The following is a 22,671-nucleotide window of genomic DNA, read 5'->3' as shown; positions in this document are numbered from 1 at the left end:
AATGAATGATTGAAAATGCTAACTTTAGGCCAAAAATACACAACATTTGCTTAAATATATACATTTTCTGACTTATAATAGGCTGTAATTAACCATAAAACAGCAAGAGCCATAAATTAAAAGCCTCAAAATCAAAAGTGTGACGTGGCCAAATGCTACATTTAGGCCAAAAAAGTACAGTAAGCATATTCAATCCCAGTCATTTTTCAAAAGACATAATTTTGACTAAATTTTGACTGATCTTTCAAAGCACACAGAATATTGTGTTCTATGGCTATATCAACACCGGACATACCAAAAGACTACAATCTTTCATCAGACAAAAAAATAATTCAATTCTTCAGCAGTAGAACATAGGTAAGTTTCAGGGAAATATCTGCTCCCAACTAAAAAAAGGGAAAAATATATACAATATTTATCCAAAATCCAGCACTCTACCATGCATGAGGTCATGCGGCGAGACCGTTTGCCGCCGTACTCACCCGACCAGTGTCCGGTCGTGGCACCGGAGCGGTCAGTGCAGCTGTTACTGACTGGAAGGAAGACGCTCTCCCAGCCACTGGGGGCGTAGCGCCAGTTATGGGACTCCAGAATGAGCGTACGTTGGGTGCCGTAAGCGATCATGAAGCAGTAGACGACATGATGGAGCTGGCAGCCGTACCCGCAGCCCTTATTGATGTTGCACACCAGCTTCCTGGCCTTACTGCAGTCCGGGGGGTTCTGGAAGGAGAAACAAAAATGTTTTCAATAAATTTTATTGCTTGACCTTCATCTTGTATCTCCAAAACTCCCTGTTCCCTGTCTTGTAATAACACATTATGACTGATATTGTTTGCTTTCTTTGCTCTGTAGCCCTTACTTCATATTACACAACCCTCCTCTGGTCCGAGTTCTCTGTAATAATCTTCTGCTATTTATTGCCTGAAGAGTAAATCAAATTACTTTGATTTATTATTTTGACTGGGCAGCAAAAGACAATTATATTCCTTCCGTGCCATTGATCTCAGTTGCTGCTGAAACATCATTAGCGGCACCAATGAGTAGCACTGTTCCGTTCCGTCATTCCAGTGGACAAGGGCACAACGTTTTTTTTTTTTTTTTTCTCCTCTGCCAATTAACACACGGAGGTCTGCTTCCATAAATACTCATAAGTATGTATTAATTGGCGGGTGAAAGGAAAACAGGGCGGGGGTGCTGGAGCCTATCCCAGCTGTCTTGGGGTGAGAGGTGGGGTACACATTAGACTGGTGGCCAGCAAATCACAGGGCACATATAGACAAACAACCATTCACACTCACATTCATACCTATGGACAATTTGGAGTCGCTAATTAACCTAGCATGTTTTTGGAATGTGGGAGGAAACCGGAGTACCCGGAGATAACCCACGCATGCACGGGAAGAACATGCAAACTCCACACAGAGATGGCCGAGGATGGAATTGAACCCTGGTCTCCTTCAGGCAATATTAAACTGAATATGGAATCTCGTGGTAGCGAGCTTGTGGGTTTTATCTCCTGTGTAAAAGTGTCCTTGAAGAAGATACCAAATCCCAGGGCTGCATCATCAATGTGTGAATAAGAAGATGCTGCAAAAGAGATGTAAGTGCCTCCAAGGTAGAAAAACGCTTTCCAAGGTGCAAGACCATTTAAAACTGACAGAAACTGTGATTTTTAAAATTAATTTTTTGTCCTGTCCAGGCATTGGGACAGATAGTATTATTAATATAAATGCCCTTACATGCTAAACAGTGCCAGAGAATATATGGAGTATGATTTGGCTTTATTTGATGTTTTGTTGTTATGCAAATTTGGAGCGGCCGGACCGGAGCATGAGGGGATAGAAAATATTTACGAGATTTCAGTTTGGCATAAAAATGAAATGTGGATGATTTAAAAACACTAACCTCACCGGCACTTAATGAAGCTCCACAATAGCAACGTTTTTACTCTCAGATTATTTCTATTTCCACTACTTTCTATGGGAAAGGTGGCTTCATAATACAAACTTGTTGGAGGGCGACTGGCATCCAGGAATTGCTCCTTTTTTGACATAAGTGGTTCTACTGCATTTTTCCTTCATACCACTTCCTCTCTTCCCTCACTCAAAATTCCCCCCTCTCCAGAAAATGTCATGAATTTGCGTCTTCGTGACAAAAAGTCCTGACACAGCGAGTCTTTTTTTGTATTTATGAAAATGCAGCGAGGGGAAAAAAAGTGACCCAACAGTGTGGCGAGTTTGTGCATCATTCAGCAGCCGGTCCCTGCGACTCGACGATCCGATATTGGTGCCAACCGGCTTGCTAAACAGCAATTACCGGCTGATGGGAGTGTTTCCCCATTAGGAATGCTGCAGCTGTGGATGCTTCACAATATTGCACCGGCTTTTACTAACGGGTGAAGGAAAAGGAGGAGACGGAGGAGGATGAAAGTGGAAAGGGGGGGCTATGACGAAAGGAAAGGAAAAACTGTACAGGAGAAGTAAGAGTTGAGGAGCTGAACCTCGGAGTTCCAGCTGCGTGCCCACAAGTCGGTGTGAGCTATGCCACTGTGCAATGACTTTTAATCATGTGACAGATGCATTAATGCCAAGTGGAAGGACGCAAGGGACTTGCATGCTAATAATCTACAGTAGCACACGCTCACTAAGGGGCTTTTTACCAGGCCTTTTAGCTCTCCGATACGCCATCGACCTTGGAGTATGAGCAACAATGTGCATTGCATAGAATCAATGCCACCAGTCTATCCTTGCTGAAACCTACCAAGACAGAATAGCTGCAGCTTGTGGTTCATAAACATGGTGAAACATGGAGGCAGATGCAGGGGTGAGACGTTTTATGTAAACCAATGAGATGGTTGAGAGGTACTGCAAATGAGAGACAAGGCTACTGTAAAAAAAAAAATAAAAAAATAAAATGAAGACATCTGACTTCTACAAAAAGGTTTCCTAATAAGGCGTGACGCAGGATGAGAACAGACTGAGCATGAAATTATGGGTTATACTAGCGAGTTAACTTAGTTATTATCACAAATTAATCTGTATGGAAATTAGGGAGACGATGCCGTACTGTGTCTTAGTGGGTGCTTCTCCTCTGGATCACACATACATGTGGGTGCAGCCAAAATGGCTTCTTATTGGAGGGCAGCGGGGTGTGCGGGGACTGCTGGGCACCAGGTGGGTGCACTCAGGGGCTTAGGGGGGGTCGGGGTCAGGTGGGTTGGCGGTGTGCTACGGGAATGTCCTGGGGTTTTTGCTGGGGTGTCCGATGTTCCCACTCTTCTTTTGTTGTTTTGTCTTATGTAAGATTCTGTGATTATATGTGAAAAAAAAAAAAATCACTTATTGAATTGGTAACTGCTCTAGCGTGGAGAAGGGGTAGGATTTAATAAGCTGTGCTTCTTCCTGATCCTTTTCAGACATGTGTAGTAATGCAGTGTTGTGTATGTATGTATATATATATATATATATGTATATATATATGTATACAGTAAAGTCTCGTTATATCGATATCGGTTAAAATGAATTACTACTTATTACGATACTATTTTCATTTCCCGGCAAATTTCTAGTCTTTTATGATATAATTAGCTCCGTTAGTACGATACACGGTTATTATGATAATCCGGTTACTAGGATGCCCTTTTCATCTCCCGCCAGCCAATTTGGTCTGCTTATATCGATACAAAAGCAGCTTAAATCAATCTTTACTTAAGGATTTCAATACCAAAAAAGAACACGGCGAACGGCAACTTTAGTCAACTTCATTTTTCACACTTCCACCACCAGAGTGCAGCACACACAGCGGAAAACACCCGTCCCTCGCGCCTACCCCTCCGGGTGGCAACACCTTCCCTATCGATAGTTCCGGGGTGAATTATGTCCCGGTAACCGGTAATCACTACAGCGTAAGTTTATTTTTATTTGCTGTAGTACAAAATTTATTGTAGTACAAAAGCATGCTAGATACGCAATCCATGAACTCAAGGAGAAAATTACATGCCATATCAAAGATCCGCCCACTTTTAATGCAGTTCGGCGCAGGATCGGATATATGGATAGTCCGGTTATATCGGTATTTTTTCCGACTCCTGAGAATATCGATATAATGAGACTTTACTGTATATATATATGTGTGTGTGTGTATGTGTGTATATATACGTAAGTATATAAATAGATATTGTAAGATTCTATGATTATATGTGTGGAAAAAAAAATACTTATTGATTTAATAAGCTCTGCTTCTTCCTGCTCCTTTTCAGACATTTTTTTCAGACAATTGAATGCATCAGTTGACAGTTCCACATGTCCAAAAGGAGTAGGAAGAAGCAAAGCTTATTAAATCCTACCCCTCCATCTGGTACTTTTACAATCAGTAACTGTTACATTTGTTCACTTCCTGCTTTCCATAATACAGTTTAAGGTTTTTTTATTTTTTCATTATTTTTAATTTTTTTAATTTTGTAATTTTTAATTGTTTTTATTTTTTATTTATTTTTTTATTTTAGTTTTTTATTTTTTATTTTTTAATAATGTACTTCATACCAAAGTACGAGGTGATATGACCATACAATGACATAATGTGATCTTTGAATGAGAAGATTAGCTTGACGCTAACACTTAAAGCTTTAACGCTGGAGTGAAGTCAAAGTGTCCTTTCACCCAAATTCACATCAACATGCAAAACTGGCAGAAAAAGCTCGTCGGACGGAAGGCTGCGTAAAGGAGTTGCCATGTTCGCTGTACGGGTGGACAGATGGAGCAGACAGACATGTAATTAGTCCAATCAGGAATGTGTGTGTGTGTGTGTGTGTGTGGATGCATGTCGGTTTAAACAAGAGACACACATGTGGTATGTTTTTTACATGGGTGTGCGTTTGCGGACAAAGCTCGTACAGGTGTGCAGGAATCTATTTGTGTGTGTGTATACGTGTGTGTGTGATGAATTAGTGACGGCAGCTGGTGGAGCGGTGTGATCCCTCAGCAGTGGTGACAGCAGCTGTTAGCGGGGCTGTCTCCGCCCAGCCAGACTGACTAGGTCCTCTTCATCAAACACGCCGCCTCATTAATGCTGCAGGGCTCAGTGTGACACCCCAAACACAGCGGCGCCACGGCGGAGGATGGGGAGTCGGACGACTGGGGGTGAGAGTCCTTGTGTACGTCGATGTGTTATGTGTGATGAAATATTGATATTGCAATATATTGTATCATTATCGCTCACTGTGAAATATCAATAGACCGACTTCGAATTGATGAGTTTGACTTTTAACGGGATTTCTTCCATCTACAGTTAACGTTACATAAAACACATCTAAATAACCAATTAACTTGTGCTTTAAACATTAGGTCTGATTAATGCCTGCATTGATTGATGCAAAAAGTTTTTTTGTGTTGTATAATAATTCATTCATTTTCTACCACTTTTCCTCACGAGAGTCACAGGGGTTGCTGGAGCCTATCCCAGCTGTCTTGGGACGAGAGGTGGGGTACACATTAGACTGGTGGCCAGCCAATCACAGGGCACATATAGACAAACAACCATTCACACTCACATTCATACCTATGGACAATTTGGAGTCGCTAATTAACCTAGCATGTTTTTTGGAATGTGGGAGGAAACCGGAGTACCCGGAGAAAAAACATGCAAACTCCACACAGAGATGGCCGAGGGTGGAATTGAACCCTGGTCTCCTAGCTGTGAGGTCTGCATGCTAACCACTCGTCCGCCATGCAATTATAGAAATATCATTTCCATTAAAAAAATAAAAATCATCAAGCTTTGAGATTTCGCACTTTATTATCAGGCCTTGAACGCACCATCATAGTATTGCATGTGACTGGCTACACAGTGACAACCATTCCATCCAAGGAGGTGATTGTTGTTTTTCATGTGGCACCAAAAAGTACTTTTTCAAGAGAACATACACCCGTTAAATTTGGATGTGACACCTTCTTGAAGGTTACGTTGGATCTGAGAGTCGATTGGTGGAGTCCGAGCAGGACTTCCAGGTAGCACATAGGTGGGCAGCGGTGGGCGAACTCGGGGTCTTCCATCACTCGTCATTTTTCGGGTTAATTGCTGGGCTGCGTTAGCTGATGATCACTACGGGAGCCTCAACAACTGGAGCCTATCCCAGCTGTCTTCGGGCGAGAGAGAGGTGGAGTACACCCTGGACTGGTGGCCAGCCAATCACAGGGCACATATAGACAAACAACCATTCACACTCACATTCATACCTATGGACAATTTGGAGTCGCTAATTAACGTAGCATGTTTTTGGAATGTGGGAGGAAATCGGAGTACTCGGAGAAAACCCACGCATTCGGGTCTCCTAGCTGTGAGGCCTGTGCACAAACCACTTGTCCACCGTGCAGCCAGACAATCAGCAAGTACCTATACCTGCACCTGCACTTTAAATGCATTTAATGTGTTTTTAGGTGCACGGCGGCGAGTGGTTAGCGCGCAGACCTCACAGCTAGGAGACCAGGGTTCAATTCCACTCTCAGCCATCTCTGTGTGGCGTTTGCATGTTCTCCCCGTGCATGCGTGGGTTTTCTCCGGGTACTCCGGTTTCCTCCCACATTCCAAAAACATGCTAGGTTAATTGGCGACTCCAAATTGTCCATAGGTATGAATGTGAGTGTGAATGGTTGTTTGTCTATATGTGCCCTGTGATTGGCTGGCGACCGGTCCAGGGTGTACCCCGCCTCTCGCCCGAAGACAGCTGGGATAGGCTCCAGCACCCCCGCGACCCTCGTGAGGAAAAGCGGTAGAAAATGAATGAATGAATGAATGTTTTTAGGTTAAATTAAAAAGGATTAGTGTGATTAGAGAGCTAGTTCTTTATTGTAAATGTTTGTGGTCAGTGGTCTGTATTAAATCGAAAAAAGTAGTATAAATAAATAAATAAATATATATATATATATATATATATATATATATATATATATATAGGCATATTTCCATGCGCTCAGCTATCATTTGCTACTTATTTTGTGTATTTCTATACATTTGTGTTTGTCTATTTTTGACCATATGTGTTTGGATGAAGTGCTGACAAGCAACAACAACCCCACTTGTCAAATGTGAGTGCAGTCTGTTCTCACACCTCTCACCTGCTCCTTGTAAGAAAGCGATGTGGTTATCGATGGTGCAAATTAGACAAGCAGGTGTGAAAGATGTTGACAGAAATACATAAGCGGCAAGTGTATGCAAATGTGAAACATTCACATGGATTCCCCTGAATATAAGTCAGATGAGGAAATAGAGGTGGCAAGGAATGGAAACACCGTCTCCGAGTACCTGTAGGTAGGTTATTCTGTTCTGGACCAGATCCGACAGGTCTTTGGCCTCCTTCACTCGCCACTCGCCCACTCCATCCGCTTGACTGAGGTAGTACAAGTCTGTCATGATGGACCTGCAGACACAAATAGTGTTATGGCACCTTATGGTTGGGTATATTCATTCATTCATTCATTCATTTCTACTGCTTTTTCCTCATGAGGGAGGCAGGGTAAACCCTGGACTGGTGGCCAGCCAATCACAGGGCACATATAGACAAACAACCATTCACACTCACATTCATACCTATGGACAATTTGGAGTCGCCAATTAACCTAGCATGTTTTTGGAATGCTCACACGGAGAGAAAGTACAAAGTCCACACAGAGATGGCCGAGGGTGGAATTGAACCCTGGTCTCCTAGCTGTGAGACCTGCGTGCTAACCACTCTCCCGCCATGCAGCCCCGGTTACTGAGGTAAGAAACTAATTTAATTTTCATGAATGAAATATTTTCATAGCTGGAGCATAGAAAACATGTTCCCGAACTTGTAAATACCGTTAACATTATTAGAGCCCTCTAGATAAGCAATAACACCCCTATAGTCACCTTCACACTCATAAGGGGAATATCTGTTGTGACCTAGGACAATCATTCATTCATTCATTTTCGACCGCTTATCTTCACGAGGGTCGCGGGTGGTGCTGGAGCCTATCCCAGCCGTCTTCAGACGAGAGGTGGGGTACACCCTGGACTGGTGGCCAGCCAATCACAGGGCACATATAGACAAACAACCATTCACACTCACATTCATACCTATGGACAATTTGGAGTCGCTAATTAACCTAGCATGTTTTACCCGGAGAAAACCCACGCATGCACGGGGAGAATATGCAAACTCCACACAGAGATGGTCGAGGGTGGAATTGAACCCTGGTCTCCGAGCTGTGAGGTCTGCGCGCTAACCACTGGAACGGCATGCGGCCCGATATAATTATGTAATTTTTTTCCCCCCATTTGCACACATTCCAATTATGGAAATATTATTCGAGAAAAAAAATTTCATCAAGCTTTGAGATTTCGCACTTTATTATCAGGCCTTGAACGCACCATTATAGTATTGTATGTGACTGGCTACACAGTGACAACCATTCCATCCAAGGAGCTGATTGTTGTTTTTCATGTGGCCCCAAAAAAAATATTTGATGTACTTTTTCAAGAGAACATACACCCGTGTGCACTAACCACTTGACCACCGTGCAGCCAGACAATCAATCAGCGAGTACCTATACCTACACCTGCACTTTAAATGCATTTAATTAGTATCTTTTTAGGTGCACAGCGGTTGAGTGGTTAGCGTGCAGACCTCACAGCTCGGAGACCAGGGTTCAATTCCATCCTCGGCCATCTCTATGTGGAGTTTGTGGAGCTACACAGTGACTCCCATTCCAACCGAGGAGGTGATGGTTGTTTTTCATGTGGCCCCAAAAAATATTTAAGGGTGGAATTGAACCCTTGTCTCCTCATTGTGAGGTCTGCGCGCTAACCACTCCACCACCGTGCCGCCCTGGTTGGATATATATATGGACTAGAATATGGCCGTAGAACGTGTCATGCATGTGCGGCAGCAACAGACACATGGAAAAACGGCATGGAGTTCATCCATATTTCCATCCCGGTGTGCACACGCAGCCGAGTTATATCACCTTGTGATCTCGGCGATGTGAATATTTGCACAAGATGCGACCGGGAGTGTCTTTGATCTTATTCCTGGCCCTTTTTCATCTTTCCTGATTTCAAATCAGAGCAGACACGCAGAAGTTGCCAAACAGCACACAGATTAAAGCAACATGAAATCGGCCCCTGAATGTGTTATTCCCGTCTTTGAACCCCCCGACAGGTAGACGGCTGAACAAGGGTTTTATGCAGTCCTCTGCAGGGCTATGGACATAACAAGTCTATCGTGAAGATGGCTGATATTACAAAAGCCTTGACGTGTTTTATCTCTCATCTTGCAGGAATGACAAAATATCGTTGTGGTTTGTTCGCTTCTTTCTGGGGCTACATCCCGTCTGCAAGACTCTGACAGAAAATGTGTGTAGATGTCACGCGCTGCCAAATATCCTGGCCATCCTCTTTGGAACTAGCCCGAGAGCAAGAGCTCTGATGTATTCCGCTAAGGGCAAACGCAAACACATCACACACACTTTCTCTCAAAACACACAGTTATGCAAGCTTAATTTATTACTCACTTCTTTGACCCAAATCAGTCAAATCCTGTGTGTCTGAGAGCTCTTATTCAGATATTTGGTAGCTCATCCGAAGATGTGTGCACACACACAAAGCGGCACCGTGTCCTATTTTAACACTGTAGCACTCCCGATATTGCATTTTTCTGCAACCAAAGACTTTGTCCCAATTACAATTTTGGAACCACGGAGCGTGAATGGATGTCAAATTCCTTCCAGGAGTGTGCACAAGGGAGCCATCAGAGATCCTCCGCTGGAAAAAAGGCAAAGCAAACCATACTGGCTACAAAAAAAGGCGACAATCATCAATCAATAAAAATGGTTTTGACCGATGCATATGCGGACATGAGGACCCGGGGTTTGAACAGAGGCTATACCGCCACTGCATGCTTCATGCATATGCAGCTGAGTGAGGCTGTGTAAATGTCTGAAGCTCAGAGGGGCTTGGCTGGTGCTTCTGATGTCGCTGTTGAGTTGAAAGGCAAAAGCACTGACCCGTTATTTGAAGAATAACTACAAGGTTTCAGGTGTATTTTGATGATAACCCTGCCAGATGGGGTTGGGCAATTGCTAGGTAAGAAAGACAAAACCCAAAGTGTGCATTTCAAGGACGCAGTGAAGGTGAATACAAAAGAAAATTCTAGTTGCCTTGCTTCATGTGCGACATTAAAGTGTGTTTCTCATTGGGAAGATAGTGACAATTGATTTCAAAATAGTCAATCAGCAGTTTTTTTATGCATCAGTTTTCGTATGAGTAGTTTTTCACTCAAATTTTGGGCCAAAATTTTGCACAGTCACTAGATTTTTGTACCAGTAATGCAAGGGTTTGCAAGTAACGACTAGTCTGACTGACCTGTGATGAAACACAGCTAAATAACCCCACATGGGGCTAAATTGACCTATGAGGTATAATTCTGTGAAACAGAGCTAAATAACCCGACATGGGGCCAAATTGACCTATGAGGTATAATTCTGTGAAACAGAGCTAAATACCCCGACATGGGGCCAAATTGACCCTTGATGTATCATCGTGTGAAACAGAGCTAAATAACCTGACATGGGGCCAAATGTACCCGTGATGTATCATCCTGTGAAACAGAGCCAAATAACCCGACATGGGGCCAAATTGACCTATGATGTATCATCTTGTGAAATAGAGCTAAATAACCCGACATGGGGCCAAATTGACCTATGAGGCAATATTCTGTGAAACAGAGCTAAATAACCTGACATGAGTCCAAATTGACCCGTGATGTATCATCCTGTGAAACAGAGCTAAATAACCCGACATGGGGCCAAATTGACCTATGAGGCATCATTCTGTGAAACAGAGCTAAATAACCCGACATGGGGCCAAATTGACCTATGAAGTAACATTCTGTGAAACAGAGCTAAATAACCCGACATGGGGCCAAATTGACCTATGAAGTAACATTCTGTGAAACAGAGCTAAATAACCCGACATGGGGCCAAATTGACCTTTGATGTATCATTCTGTGAAACAAAGCTAAATAACCCGACATGGGGCCAAATTGACCCTTGATGTGTCATTCTGTGAAACAGAGCTAAATAACCCCACATGGGGGCAAATTGACCCTTGATGTATCATTCTGTAAAACATACATAAATAACCCGACATGGGGCCAAATTGACCCTTGATGTGTCATTCTGTGAAACAGAGCTAAATAACCCCACATGGGGGCAAATTGACCCTTGATGTATCATTCTGTAAAACATACATAAATAACCCGACATGGGGCCAAATTGACCTATGATGTATCATCCTGTGAAATAGAGCTAAATAACCCGACATGGGGCCAAATTGACCTATGAGGCAATATTCTGTGAAACAGAGCTAAATAACCTGACATGAGTCCAAATTGACCCGTGATGTATCATCCTGTGAAACAGAGCTAAATAACCCGACATGGGGCCAAATTGACCTATGAGGCATCATTCTGTGAAACAGAGCTAAATAACCCGACATGGGGCCAAATTGACCTATGAAGTAACATTCTGTGAAACAGAGCTAAATAACCCGACATGGGGCCAAATTGACCTATGAAGTAACATTCTGTGAAACAGAGCTAAATAACCCGACATGGGGCCAAATTGACTTATGAAGTAACATTCTGTGAAACAGAGCTAAATAACCCGACATGGGGCCAAATTGACCTATGAAGTAACATTCTGTGAAACAGAGCTAAATAACCCGACATGGGGCCAAATTGACCTATGAAGTAACATTCTGTGAAACAGAGCTAAATAACCCGACATGGGGCCAAATTGACCTTTGATGTATCATTCTGTGAAACAAAGCTAAATAACCCGACATGGGGCCAAATTGACCCTTGATGTGTCATTCTGTGAAACAGAGCTAAATAACCCCACATGGGGGCAAATTGACCCTTGATGTATCATTCTGTAAAACATACATAAATAACCCGACATGGGGCCAAATTGACCTGTGATGTATCATCCTGTGAAATATAGCTAAATAACCTGACATGGGGCCAAATTGACCTATGAGGCAATATTCTGTGAAACAGAGCTAAATAACCCGACATGGGGCCAAATTGACCTATGAGGCATCATTCTGTGAAACAGAGCTAAATAACCCGACATGGGGCCAAATTGACCTATGAGGCATCATTCTGTGAAACAGAGCTAAATAACCCGACATGGGGCCAAATTGACCTATGAAGTAACATTCTGTGAAACAGAGCTAAATAACCCGACATGGGGCCAAATTGACCTATGAAGTAACATTCTGTGAAACAGAGCTAAATAACCCGACATGGGGCCAAATTGACCTTTGATGTATCATTCTGTGAAACAAAGCTAAATAACCCGACATGGGGCCAAATTGACCCTTGATGTGTCATTCTGTGAAACAGAGCTAAATAACCCCACATGGGGGCAAATTGACCCTTGATGTATCATTCTGTAAAACATACATAAATAACCCGACATGGGGCCAAATTGACCTGCGATGTATCATCCTGTGAAATATAGCTAAATAACCCGACATGGGGCCAAAATGACCTGTGATGTATCATTCTGTGAAACACAGCTAAATAACCCGACATGGGGCCAAATTGACCCTTGCTGTATCATTCTGTGAAACAGAGCTACATAACCCAACATGGGGCCAAATTGACCTATGAAGTAACATTCTGTGAAACAGAGCTACATAACCCGACATGGGGCCAAATTGACCCTTGCTGTATCATTCTGTGAAACAGAGCTAAATAACCTGACATGGGGCCAAATTGACCACATAAAGATCCACATAATGAAGATAAAGATAAAGATCCAGGATCCACATTAGCATTTTTGTTTTTTTTTGTTTTTTTTGTTTCTGGAACCAACTAATTGGATTTTTATTATTTCTTATGGGGAAAAATGCCTTAAAAATGTTAATCTGGGCGATCCTTGAGTCTGCCAACTTTACTGATCCCACCTGAGATGGCACAGTGGAGGGGGCACCATCATGTTCTGGGGTGTTGTTTCCTTCAACGGAACAATGGAGCTTCAGGTTGTGCAGGGGCGTCAAACGGCAACTGGCCATTTGAAGATGTAGCAATGGACAGTTACTTTTTTTTTCTTAAACTTTTGACCAGTACCTGAACCGGTCTTAAAATGTTGACAGGGTGTTGATGATAGTCGACGCGGCTTCTCAACCGGACATTTAAACCAGGAGTGTTTATTTCTGGAGCCGTCTTAGCCTTCGCCTGGAGCACTCGCACAGAATTTAGCAAAGCTTAGAAAGCGAGTGCATGCGAGATCCTTCATTTGTGTGCGTACATGCAAAGTCCGTGTGTCGGGGTGAGGAATCAGTCTTTGAAAAGCTGCTTAGGCTATGATGACTAAGACAATTGTCTCTATAAGCCACTTCAGCGGGATTACAATGAATCACTTGGCTCGCTTACACCGCGCCGAGTGGAAAGCTTGCCGTCCAGACAGGGTGAGCCTGTTGTGACCTTTGACTTTAGTTTCTTAGCAACCACTCAAAGTCCGCTTTCATTTGTCCGGGTTCCAACCTCTTTTGTGGAGGAGGACGGCAAATGGAAAAAAAAAAACAAAAAAAAAAACATCCTAGGATCCAAGATTCATTCACAGTGTGGTGAATATGAACAGAACTCTTACGGCTCAATTTGCAATTTACCACCCGCAGGAGTGCAAGATGGCAAATTGCACTTCTCCAGTTCATTAATTTGCACGGGGGAAAAGTGTGACTTTCAAGCAAACGCATGAAGGATCTATAAAAAGAAAGATGGATTATGCACATGGATTGTGTTGGACTAGTTTTTGGTAATGAATTATATTAAAAGCAAATTCATATTAGAGGATTACATAGGCTTATGGTATGTTTTCAATGATCTGATTAAAAGGTACACTAATATGCTTCATCGTGGAGGAAGATGATGTTCATGATTTTCCCACTGAAGGTGATTTAGAAACACAAAACGCTTGACCTATTTAAATGCCAGTCATAGGTTACTGGATTCTGTTCAATTGCCGCTGTGAATAATGGAGTCAGTTTATTTGGAGGGCATAGTGCATTCCATTACGAGGACATTGACATCTTATCAGCGCTGAATTCATGAATAAATCATGAGTACGGATGAAATATATGTGTATTGACATGTACAAACAGAGGTGATAACGCAACTGCACAATAAAGATCCGGTTTGGTTTGGTTTTAAGCAATGACAAGGTGGCAGAAGTACATTTTATAAGAGCTCGGCATGCATTTTTCTCATGTAATAATCACTCCACAGCAAAAGCAGTCGAAAAGATTCTAAAAAACTCGGTGATACTGCTGACCATACCGACTAGTGGTGGGTAAAACCGTTCATTCAGTAAAAAGATCCGTTCATTTCGGTTCATGGGTCGTTAAGCCTGTGATCTGCCCCGGTCAGCTGTGTCGACTCAGTCCGTTCACTCATGTTCACGTTTGTTCCGACTCAACCGGATCCAAGCATCTCAGCGACTCGGTCCGGTGTTACGACTCCCCCAATGAGAGTCTTTCTGACTGGAAAAACTGAAACTCAGAGATTGATCCGGTCTTTCAGTCAGCTAACCCCACCCACCCACAGAGCGAGGCGCGACCATAGGATAAGATAGGATAAGTTAAAATGACTCTCCAGACAATTGAAAAAAAGTATTTGCAACTGAATGGACTGAACGGGTATTTTAGGGGCGGTGACCTCGTTCATTCCGTTCACAAAAAAGAACTAGTTCTTTTGATCCGTTCGTTCATGACCGACACACCACTAATACCAACCTAACGACCAACTTTTAACCAGTTCATCCATCGTCTATGCCGCTTGTCCTTACGAGGGTCGCGGGGGTATGCTGACAGAACGATTGGAATAAAAACAGCCCGACTGAACAGGTATTTTAGGGGCAGTGACCTCATTCATTCCGTTCACAAAAAAGAACTAGATTTTTTTGACCCGTTCGTTCATGACCGACACACGACTAATACCAACCTACAGACCAGCTTAAAAATACTATTAAAAATAGTGTTTAGCTTACATACTTAGCATTTTCTAGACACTTTTTAACTGCAATCCACATCGCTTTCTACAAGAACACGGAACCCAGTTCATCCATCGTCTATGCCGCTTGTCCTTACGAGGGTCGCAAGGGTATGCTGACAGAACGATTGGAATAAAAACAGCCCGACTGAACGGGTATTTTAAGGGCGGTGACCTTGTTCATTCCTTTCACAAAAAAGAACTAATTCTTTTGATTCGTTCGTTCATGACCAACACACCACTAATACCGACCTAAAGACCAACTTCTAACTTATAAGTGTTTAGCTTACAGACTTAGCATTTTCTAGCCACTTTCGCAAGGGTATGCTGACAGAACGATTGGAATAAACGGACCGAACGGGTATTTTAGGGGCGGTGACCTTGTTCATTCCTTTCACAAAAAAGAACTAGTTCTTTTGACCTGTTCGTTCATGACCGACACACCACTAATACCGACCTAAAGACCAACTTTTAACTTATAAGTGTTTAGCTTACAAACTTAGCATTTTTTAGCCACTTTTTAACTGCAATCCACATCGCTTGCTTGGAAGATCACAGAACCCAGTTCATCCATTGTCTATGCCGCTTGTCTAAACCGAGATTGAACGATTGGAATAAAAACAGCCCAACTGAACGGACTGAACGAATATTTTAGGGGCGGTGACCTTGTTCATTCCTTTCACAAAAAAGAACTAGTTATTTTGACCTGTTCGTTCATGACCGACACACCACTAAAACCGACCTAAAGACCAACTTTTAACTTATAAGTGTTTAGCTTACATACTTAGCATTTTATAGCCACTTTTTAACTGCTGGTTATTGACCCGTCTTTCCGTCAGCTAACCCCACCCACCCACCCACAGAGCGAGGCACGACCATAGGATAAGATACGTAGGATAAGGTGAACTGACTCTCCAGCCAATCCGAAAAAAAAAAAAAACATTTGCAACTGAACGGACTGAACGGGTATTTTAAGGGCGGTGACCTCGTTCATTCTGTTCACAAAAAAAACTAGTTCTTTTGACCCGTCCGTTCATGACCGACATGACCGAACGATTAGAATAAAAACCAGCCCGATTTCATAAAGAAATTTCCCCACCACCAAAAACCAAAAAACGGTGAGCTCACCTTTCCTGGTTTCCCAAATCCGTTAGGAGTGTGTCAGCATATTTCTGCCGCTCGTTGACGTCAGCGTTGGCCAGTTTCTTCACCTCACTGCGAACAAAGTACCAAAACTCCTTGACGCCATTATCCACTCTTCTCCGCAGTTCTTCCTGAGTGGGTCCGGGGCCTGCATAGGAGGGAGGCGAAACAATAGTGGAACATGTGAAGCTCAAGTTTTGAAAAAAAAAAAAAAAATAATAATAATAATGACTTCAAAGTACTTACACAAGAATGGAGCTGAAATAAATTAGAAAAAAAATGCCACAGGGTTTTTAGTAATGTTTGTGCAATACATTATATGAAGCTAATAGCATAAAGTAGCTTTCAGACAAGAACCATTAAAGTTTCTCGCTTTGATTCGGTGTCCCTGGATTCTGCTTTGACCTCATTAAGATCGCTGTTTTTGTGCCTCGCTCGTGTTTTTGTCACACGGTCCAACAACAGGAAAGGAACACTACACCTCGCCCCAGACAAACAATGTGGAATAACCCACATGGACAACACAGCTGCCTGCTCTGGTTTCTGCACAGGGAAACACAAAATGTGAGGAAAAAAAGAAGAAGGACAGCCTCAAGCAGGATGAGAGAAAATTTTTTAACATTGCTATCTGGCATTCTCTTTTCTCTCTTTTCTCTCATTCCCTCCCCTCAGTGGAAAAAAAAAAAAAAAAAAAAAGCTAGAGGGTATTTTTAGCGTCATCTTCCCCTGCGGCAAGATGGAAAGGCTGACCCTGCGTTGCCCTTCACGCTCACATGTCCCTCTTTATTTTCTCTCTGTCTGTCTCCGCTTCTTCTATTTCACTCGTATTCCGCCATCGGGGCGATCACCACACCGACTTCCACTTTATCCACACCTCCACGCACTCACCTGACAACTTTCTTTGCACTTCCTGACCGCTGCTTAGAGAGACGTAAATACACACATAAAAGTCCCATTCTGTGCTTGCTTGATGGTTGACTTCACTCTGAGATTCTGACAGCTTCTGACTGCTCTTTCACCGACACGGCCACTACACGGGGAACCTGTCTAACAGTACTATATACTGGAGGTGGGACTGTATACTGAGATCCTGCTGATGACAAAATCACACATGGCAAGGAGGAGAAGGTTATGCATTGTTGGGACATTTTCATATATTCACACGCATATGCATTTATGCACAGATGAAGCTCAATGTAAATAGTTCATGGTGTTATATTTGTAAATAAATTGTTCTTTTGATGGAAACAACCCATTTTTGGTATAGTTCAGATATTTCAGCTGTCACAAAAGCAACAAATATTTGTGTCAAAGTCAGTCAAAGTTATGCTTGAAATGTTCAGTTGTAGTCAGGAGCTGATATTTTCCTGAAACTTACCGATGTTCTACTTCTGATTACTCATTCATTCATTCATTTTTTAACGCTTATCCTCACAAGGGTTGCGGGTATGCTGGAGCCTATCCCAGCTGTCTTCGGGCGAGAGGCGGGGTACACCCTGGACTGGTGGCCAGCCAATCACAGGGCACATATAGACAAACAACCATTCACACTCACATTCATACCTATGGACAATTTGGAGTCGCTAATTAACCTAGCATGTTTTTGGAATGGGGGAGGAATCCGGACTACCTGGAAAACACGCAAACTCCACACAGACATGGCCGAGGGTGGAATTGAACTCGGGTCTCATAGCTGTGAGGCCTGCATGCTAACCGCTTGTTCTCCGTGCAGCTCACTATTTAAACTAATTCATTCATTCATTGTCTCCCGTTTATCCTCATGAGGGTAGCGGGGGTGCTGGAGCCTATCCCAGCTGTCTTCGGGCGAGAGGTGGGGTACACCCTGGACTGGTGGCCAGCCAATCACAGGGCACATATAGACAAACAACCATTCACACTCACATTCATACCTATGGACAATTTGGAGTCGCTAATTAACCTGGCATGTTTTTGGAATGTGGGAGGAAACCGGAGTACCTGGAAAACACGCAAACTCCACACAGAGATGGCCGAGCGTGGAATTGAACTTGGGTTGCCTAGGTGTGAGGCCTCCACGCTAACCACTTGTGCACCAAGCAGCTCACTATTTAAACTAATTCATTCATTCATTTATTTTCTCTTGTTTATCCTCACAAGGGTCGCGGGTATGCTGGAGCCTATCCCAGCTGACTTCGGGTGAAAGGCGGGGTACACCCTGGACCGGTCACAAGCCCATGGCAGGACATATAGACAACCATTCGCACTCATTCAAACCCATGCAAACTCCACACAGAGATGCTTAGGCGGAGATGCGAACCCGGGTCTCCTGACTGTGTGGCCAACATGGTAACCGTTCACCACCGTGCGGCCCACTTCAACTAAAGCTAATCAGCTTGTGATTTTATGAACGTGTGATCAATGTTCTAAGCGTTCTTTGTAACACCAAAAGTTATTTCACCAAATCTAATGATTATGCTTTACAGTCGACCCTCGTCACTTCATATAAATTTTTGTTTCACTCTATCGCGGTTGGAAAATATATGAATTGCGTATTTTTACCTTAAATAAAGCATTTCCAAGCATTAAAATTGCTTAATGAATGAAAATACAAACTACAAGGCATTCAGAAGACCAATTCTAAGAATAATATCTACTCTAGCAAATGTCCGAAAGTGGCCCCCGAGCCGCATTTTGGGCACAACTGTGTTATAATATTGTTAAAAACATTTCCATGACTTTGACATCACACAGTTAACGATTAAAAGATCAATGAGAGCAAGACGCTCACCATCTCCTGTCAGTTTCTGGAAGGTGTGGATCTTCTGTTTGGCCCGGGTCAGCTGGTCCTCTAGAGAGCGCAGTCTCCCTGCCGCCAGAGAGCCAGCCTCTGCCTGACCCTCTGGTATCCTGGCGGAGAACAAAGGACAGGGATATGAGCACATGTAGCAGCGATGATGTCAGCAGCATACAGTATTTCTTCTTGCAGGAAGGGACAATGAAAGTACAGCTTCTTCAGGCGGAGTGACAAATAATAAAGATAAAGATACACGAGGTATAATAAGAATTAACTGCACACAGTGTAGCACTAAAAGCGCTGATTACTTTCATTGTAACCCAAGATGTCGGTTCTTTAGCTTGTCCCAATTAGCGCTGTTTCATCACTGGCTCAAATGTAAAAGGTTAATGGGTCGCACCGTTTTATTTTTATTTCCCACCATCCTACCAAACCATAATCCGCTAATTACCTCATTTCATTGCCATTTGTTTGTCAGTGAGCGAGATGATGCAATAAATACTGGAAAGCAAACAGACTACAAGAATGTGGAAGCAATGGAAGAAGAACACATTTCGGTGGAGTTCCAGATAGAGAGGATTTATCTTGATTAATTTTCAAACCCGTCACGCAGCTTCCCCACAGCAAAACATTTACTTGGACATTCCCTGGAAGTACAAGTACCCAATCTGGCAAGGAAACCATTGATCTTACATAATAAACCTGGCAGCTGCCGAACACTGACAGTACAGGTTTCACACAGCATAAATAGATCTCACTAAGGAATACAAAAACAAGCCCACGGGGCCCCTTCTGGGGCCGTGATGTCACTGCTTTCATGGGATGGAACCAGAACCTGGTCAAGGGATTTGGTTCTTTGATGGCTTATCAGATAACGACTTAGTTCCTGGATGCAGCGCATCAAAGGATTGTATGAACGCTACTAAAGTCAACATGTTATCCTCAATCCATCCATTTTCTTTAATCGGTAAAGAAAATGGACGGATGTCTAGCATCACGTTATTCCTCTCGTTGGTTCACCGCATCCATTCCACTGCACTGCCAAATCTTTGGGGATTCCAGAATCAAAACAGTCATGGCAGTTTACTGTTATAAGGTAAAATGAAAATGACTGGTGAGCTAACTGCCTTAGTCACAAATTGTCCATCGCAGAACGTCAAAATATTCTGGTGCTGCGTATTGCATTTGAAAACGTGTTATCCTCAATCTTGCTCAGAGGAGTGCAAACGCAAAACCCGCAAGGGAATTGACGCAAGAGCCCAAATATGAAACCCCCGCTGACTTCTATTCAGTGCCGGGGTGGGAATAATGACGACAATGAAATGGTTATCAAGTTCAATGTAACACGGTGAAAGGGGAGCTCCCATTCACCGAGTTAAAATGCCTGAGAAAACAGGTGTAATGAACTGGAGGAGGTTAGAAGTGGCGGTGATTCAGGAGCCCTGGTTGTACAATGGGTGACTGACATTTTCCAAAAGACATACTGAGATAAGTTGGGTCATTATTTTTAATGTGGAGAAGGGTTACTGTTGTGGAAATGTCAAATTCCTTATACACTGACCGTGCAATTCTGTCCCTAGAAAAAGTTACTTACCTTTGACTTTTCCGGGCTCTAAAGTACTACTAAAGTACGGAATGGGAGAATCAGCCGTTGATTGTTCTGAACTCCTGTTTCGATGCCCTTGTCATGCTTGGGGGATGTGCTGTAGCATACAACATGTTGGTTCGCTTTAGACAGCAACCATACCGTATATGATTTGGGGCTGCACTACTTTAAGACTCAGCACTACCTGATCACCTAGCTACCTTTTGAGTGTTAAGTTACTGTGTGATGATTTTAGCGTTTTTTGTAAAACAACACAGTGAGCAAGAAGATTTCGAGTAATGCCCTTGTTGTGCTTGGGGGATGTGTCATAGCAAACAACATGTAAGACTCGGCACTACCTGATAACCTAGCTACCTTTTGAGTGTTAAGTTACTGTGTGATGATTTTAGCGTTTTTTTGTAAAACAACACAGTGAGCAAGAAGATTTCGAGTAATGCCCTTGTTGTGCTTGGGGGATGTGCCATAGCAAACAACATGTAAGACTCGGCACTACCTGATAACCTAGCTACCTTTTGAGTGTTAAGTTACTGTGTGATGATTTTAGTGTTCTTTGTAAGACGACACAGTGAGCAAGAAGATATCGAGCAATGCCCTTGTTGTGCTTGGGGGATGTGCCGTAGCAAACAACATGTAAGACTCGGCGCTACCTGATCACCTAGCTACCTTTTGAGTGTTAAGTTACTGTGTGATGATTTTAGTGTTCTTCGTAAGACGACACTCTGAGCAAGAAGATATCGAGTAATGCCCTTGGGGATTACTAATGGAATGGGAGAATCACCCGTTGATTGTTCTGAACTCCTGTTTCGATGTCCTTGTTGTGCTTGGGGGATGTGCCGTAGCAAACAACATGTTGGTTCACTTTAGACATCGATACCATACCATAACATACAATATGTGATTTGTGGCTACACTATAAGACTCGGCACTATCTCATCAAGCTCCCAAGCTACATTTTGTGTTAAGTTACTGTGTGATGATTTTAGTGTTCTTAGTAAGATGACACCTTGAGCAAGAAGATATCGAGTAATGACCTCCTGAGATTTCCGGTGGGTTGACAGTTGAGGACCACACCGTTTCCCCGACATTCATTTATTTATGGTGACTTTTTTAATTGTTTTTATTTGGCCCGGAACTGATCACGCTTTATAACGTAGTATCTGTTCATCAATATAGTCATATATTAGGAGTACAATGTACTTTATCTTTAAAATGAGCACACAAATACAGTACATGGAGCGCAGGACAGATCGTGAATGTTTTCTTTTTTGTTATAAGGCACTGCAAGGAATAAAACCCAACACCCACAAGTCATTAACGTCATGTTCGGTTGTTAAATAAGGATTAACATGAGCTAATGTTGTCATGTTAAATTATGCAAATTCGACAGTGACTGCGTCTTCATTGTTTTGGATGGCAAAGCTACCCTGAACCTTGAACTCTGCCACAATGTGGCAAACATGATATGGCCGTTTTACTGTGTCCGGCGGAGACACTTTAGTACCATGACTCAGAAAACAAACATATACTGTGTTGTGGCTTTGCAAGGCTGTGGGGACAAAGGCAAACAATAGCCACGTTTACATGAGGTTTTTTTCTTATTCCGAATGGAATCTTTCCGAATGACCTTTCCGAAAGCAATGGTATACATGGGAAGGAATATTCCAATCGCGTGTCTACATGCGGCGCTATAATCAACCAGAATAGTCAATGGGGCATACGCAGTAAAACGTAAACACCAACATCACGTGATACCGACTAGTGGTGGGTAAAACCGTTCATTCAGTAAAAAAGATCCGTTCATTTCGGTTAATTGGTCGTTAGCCTGTGATCTGCCCCCGTCAGCTGTGTCGAGTCAATCCGTTCACTCATGTTCACGTTCGTTCCGACTCAACCGGATCCAAGAGTCTCAGCTACTCGGTCCGGCGTTACGACTCCCCCAATGAGAGTCTTTCTGACCGGAAAGACCGAGACTACCCACGTTTACATGCGGATGTTTTCTCTTTCCGAATGACCTTTCGGAAAACAATGGTATACATGGAAAGGAATATTCCAATCGAGTGTCTACATGCGCCGCTA

General features: G+C 42.9%; 1 protein-coding gene across 1 annotated transcript in view; it reads right to left on the bottom strand.

Annotated features, from left to right (window-relative positions):
- The window catches only part of fut8b (fucosyltransferase 8b (alpha (1,6) fucosyltransferase)), a 132,235-nt gene that overhangs the window by 26,691 nt on the left and 82,873 nt on the right, over positions 1 to 22,671 (bottom strand). The window contains exons 3-6 of the mRNA XM_078794538.1: positions 18,984 to 19,102; positions 16,202 to 16,364; positions 7,300 to 7,414; positions 483 to 720 (exon numbers count right to left, since the gene is read on the bottom strand). Coding sequence (XP_078650664.1) covers positions 483 to 720; positions 7,300 to 7,414; positions 16,202 to 16,364; positions 18,984 to 19,102 — 635 coding nt within the window. The remainder of the gene's footprint in view (positions 1 to 482; positions 721 to 7,299; positions 7,415 to 16,201; positions 16,365 to 18,983; positions 19,103 to 22,671) is intronic.

The sequence above is a fragment of the Doryrhamphus excisus genome, linkage group LG11 (assembly GCF_037039965.1).
Source record: "Doryrhamphus excisus strain RoL-2023G ecotype Guam linkage group LG11, RoL_Dexc_Guam_v1.1, whole genome shotgun sequence".
Lineage (NCBI taxonomy): Eukaryota > Metazoa > Chordata > Actinopteri > Syngnathiformes > Syngnathidae > Doryrhamphus > Doryrhamphus excisus.
Note: the sequence above shows the minus strand (reverse complement) of the source record. Positions and strands in the feature narration are given on the sequence as shown.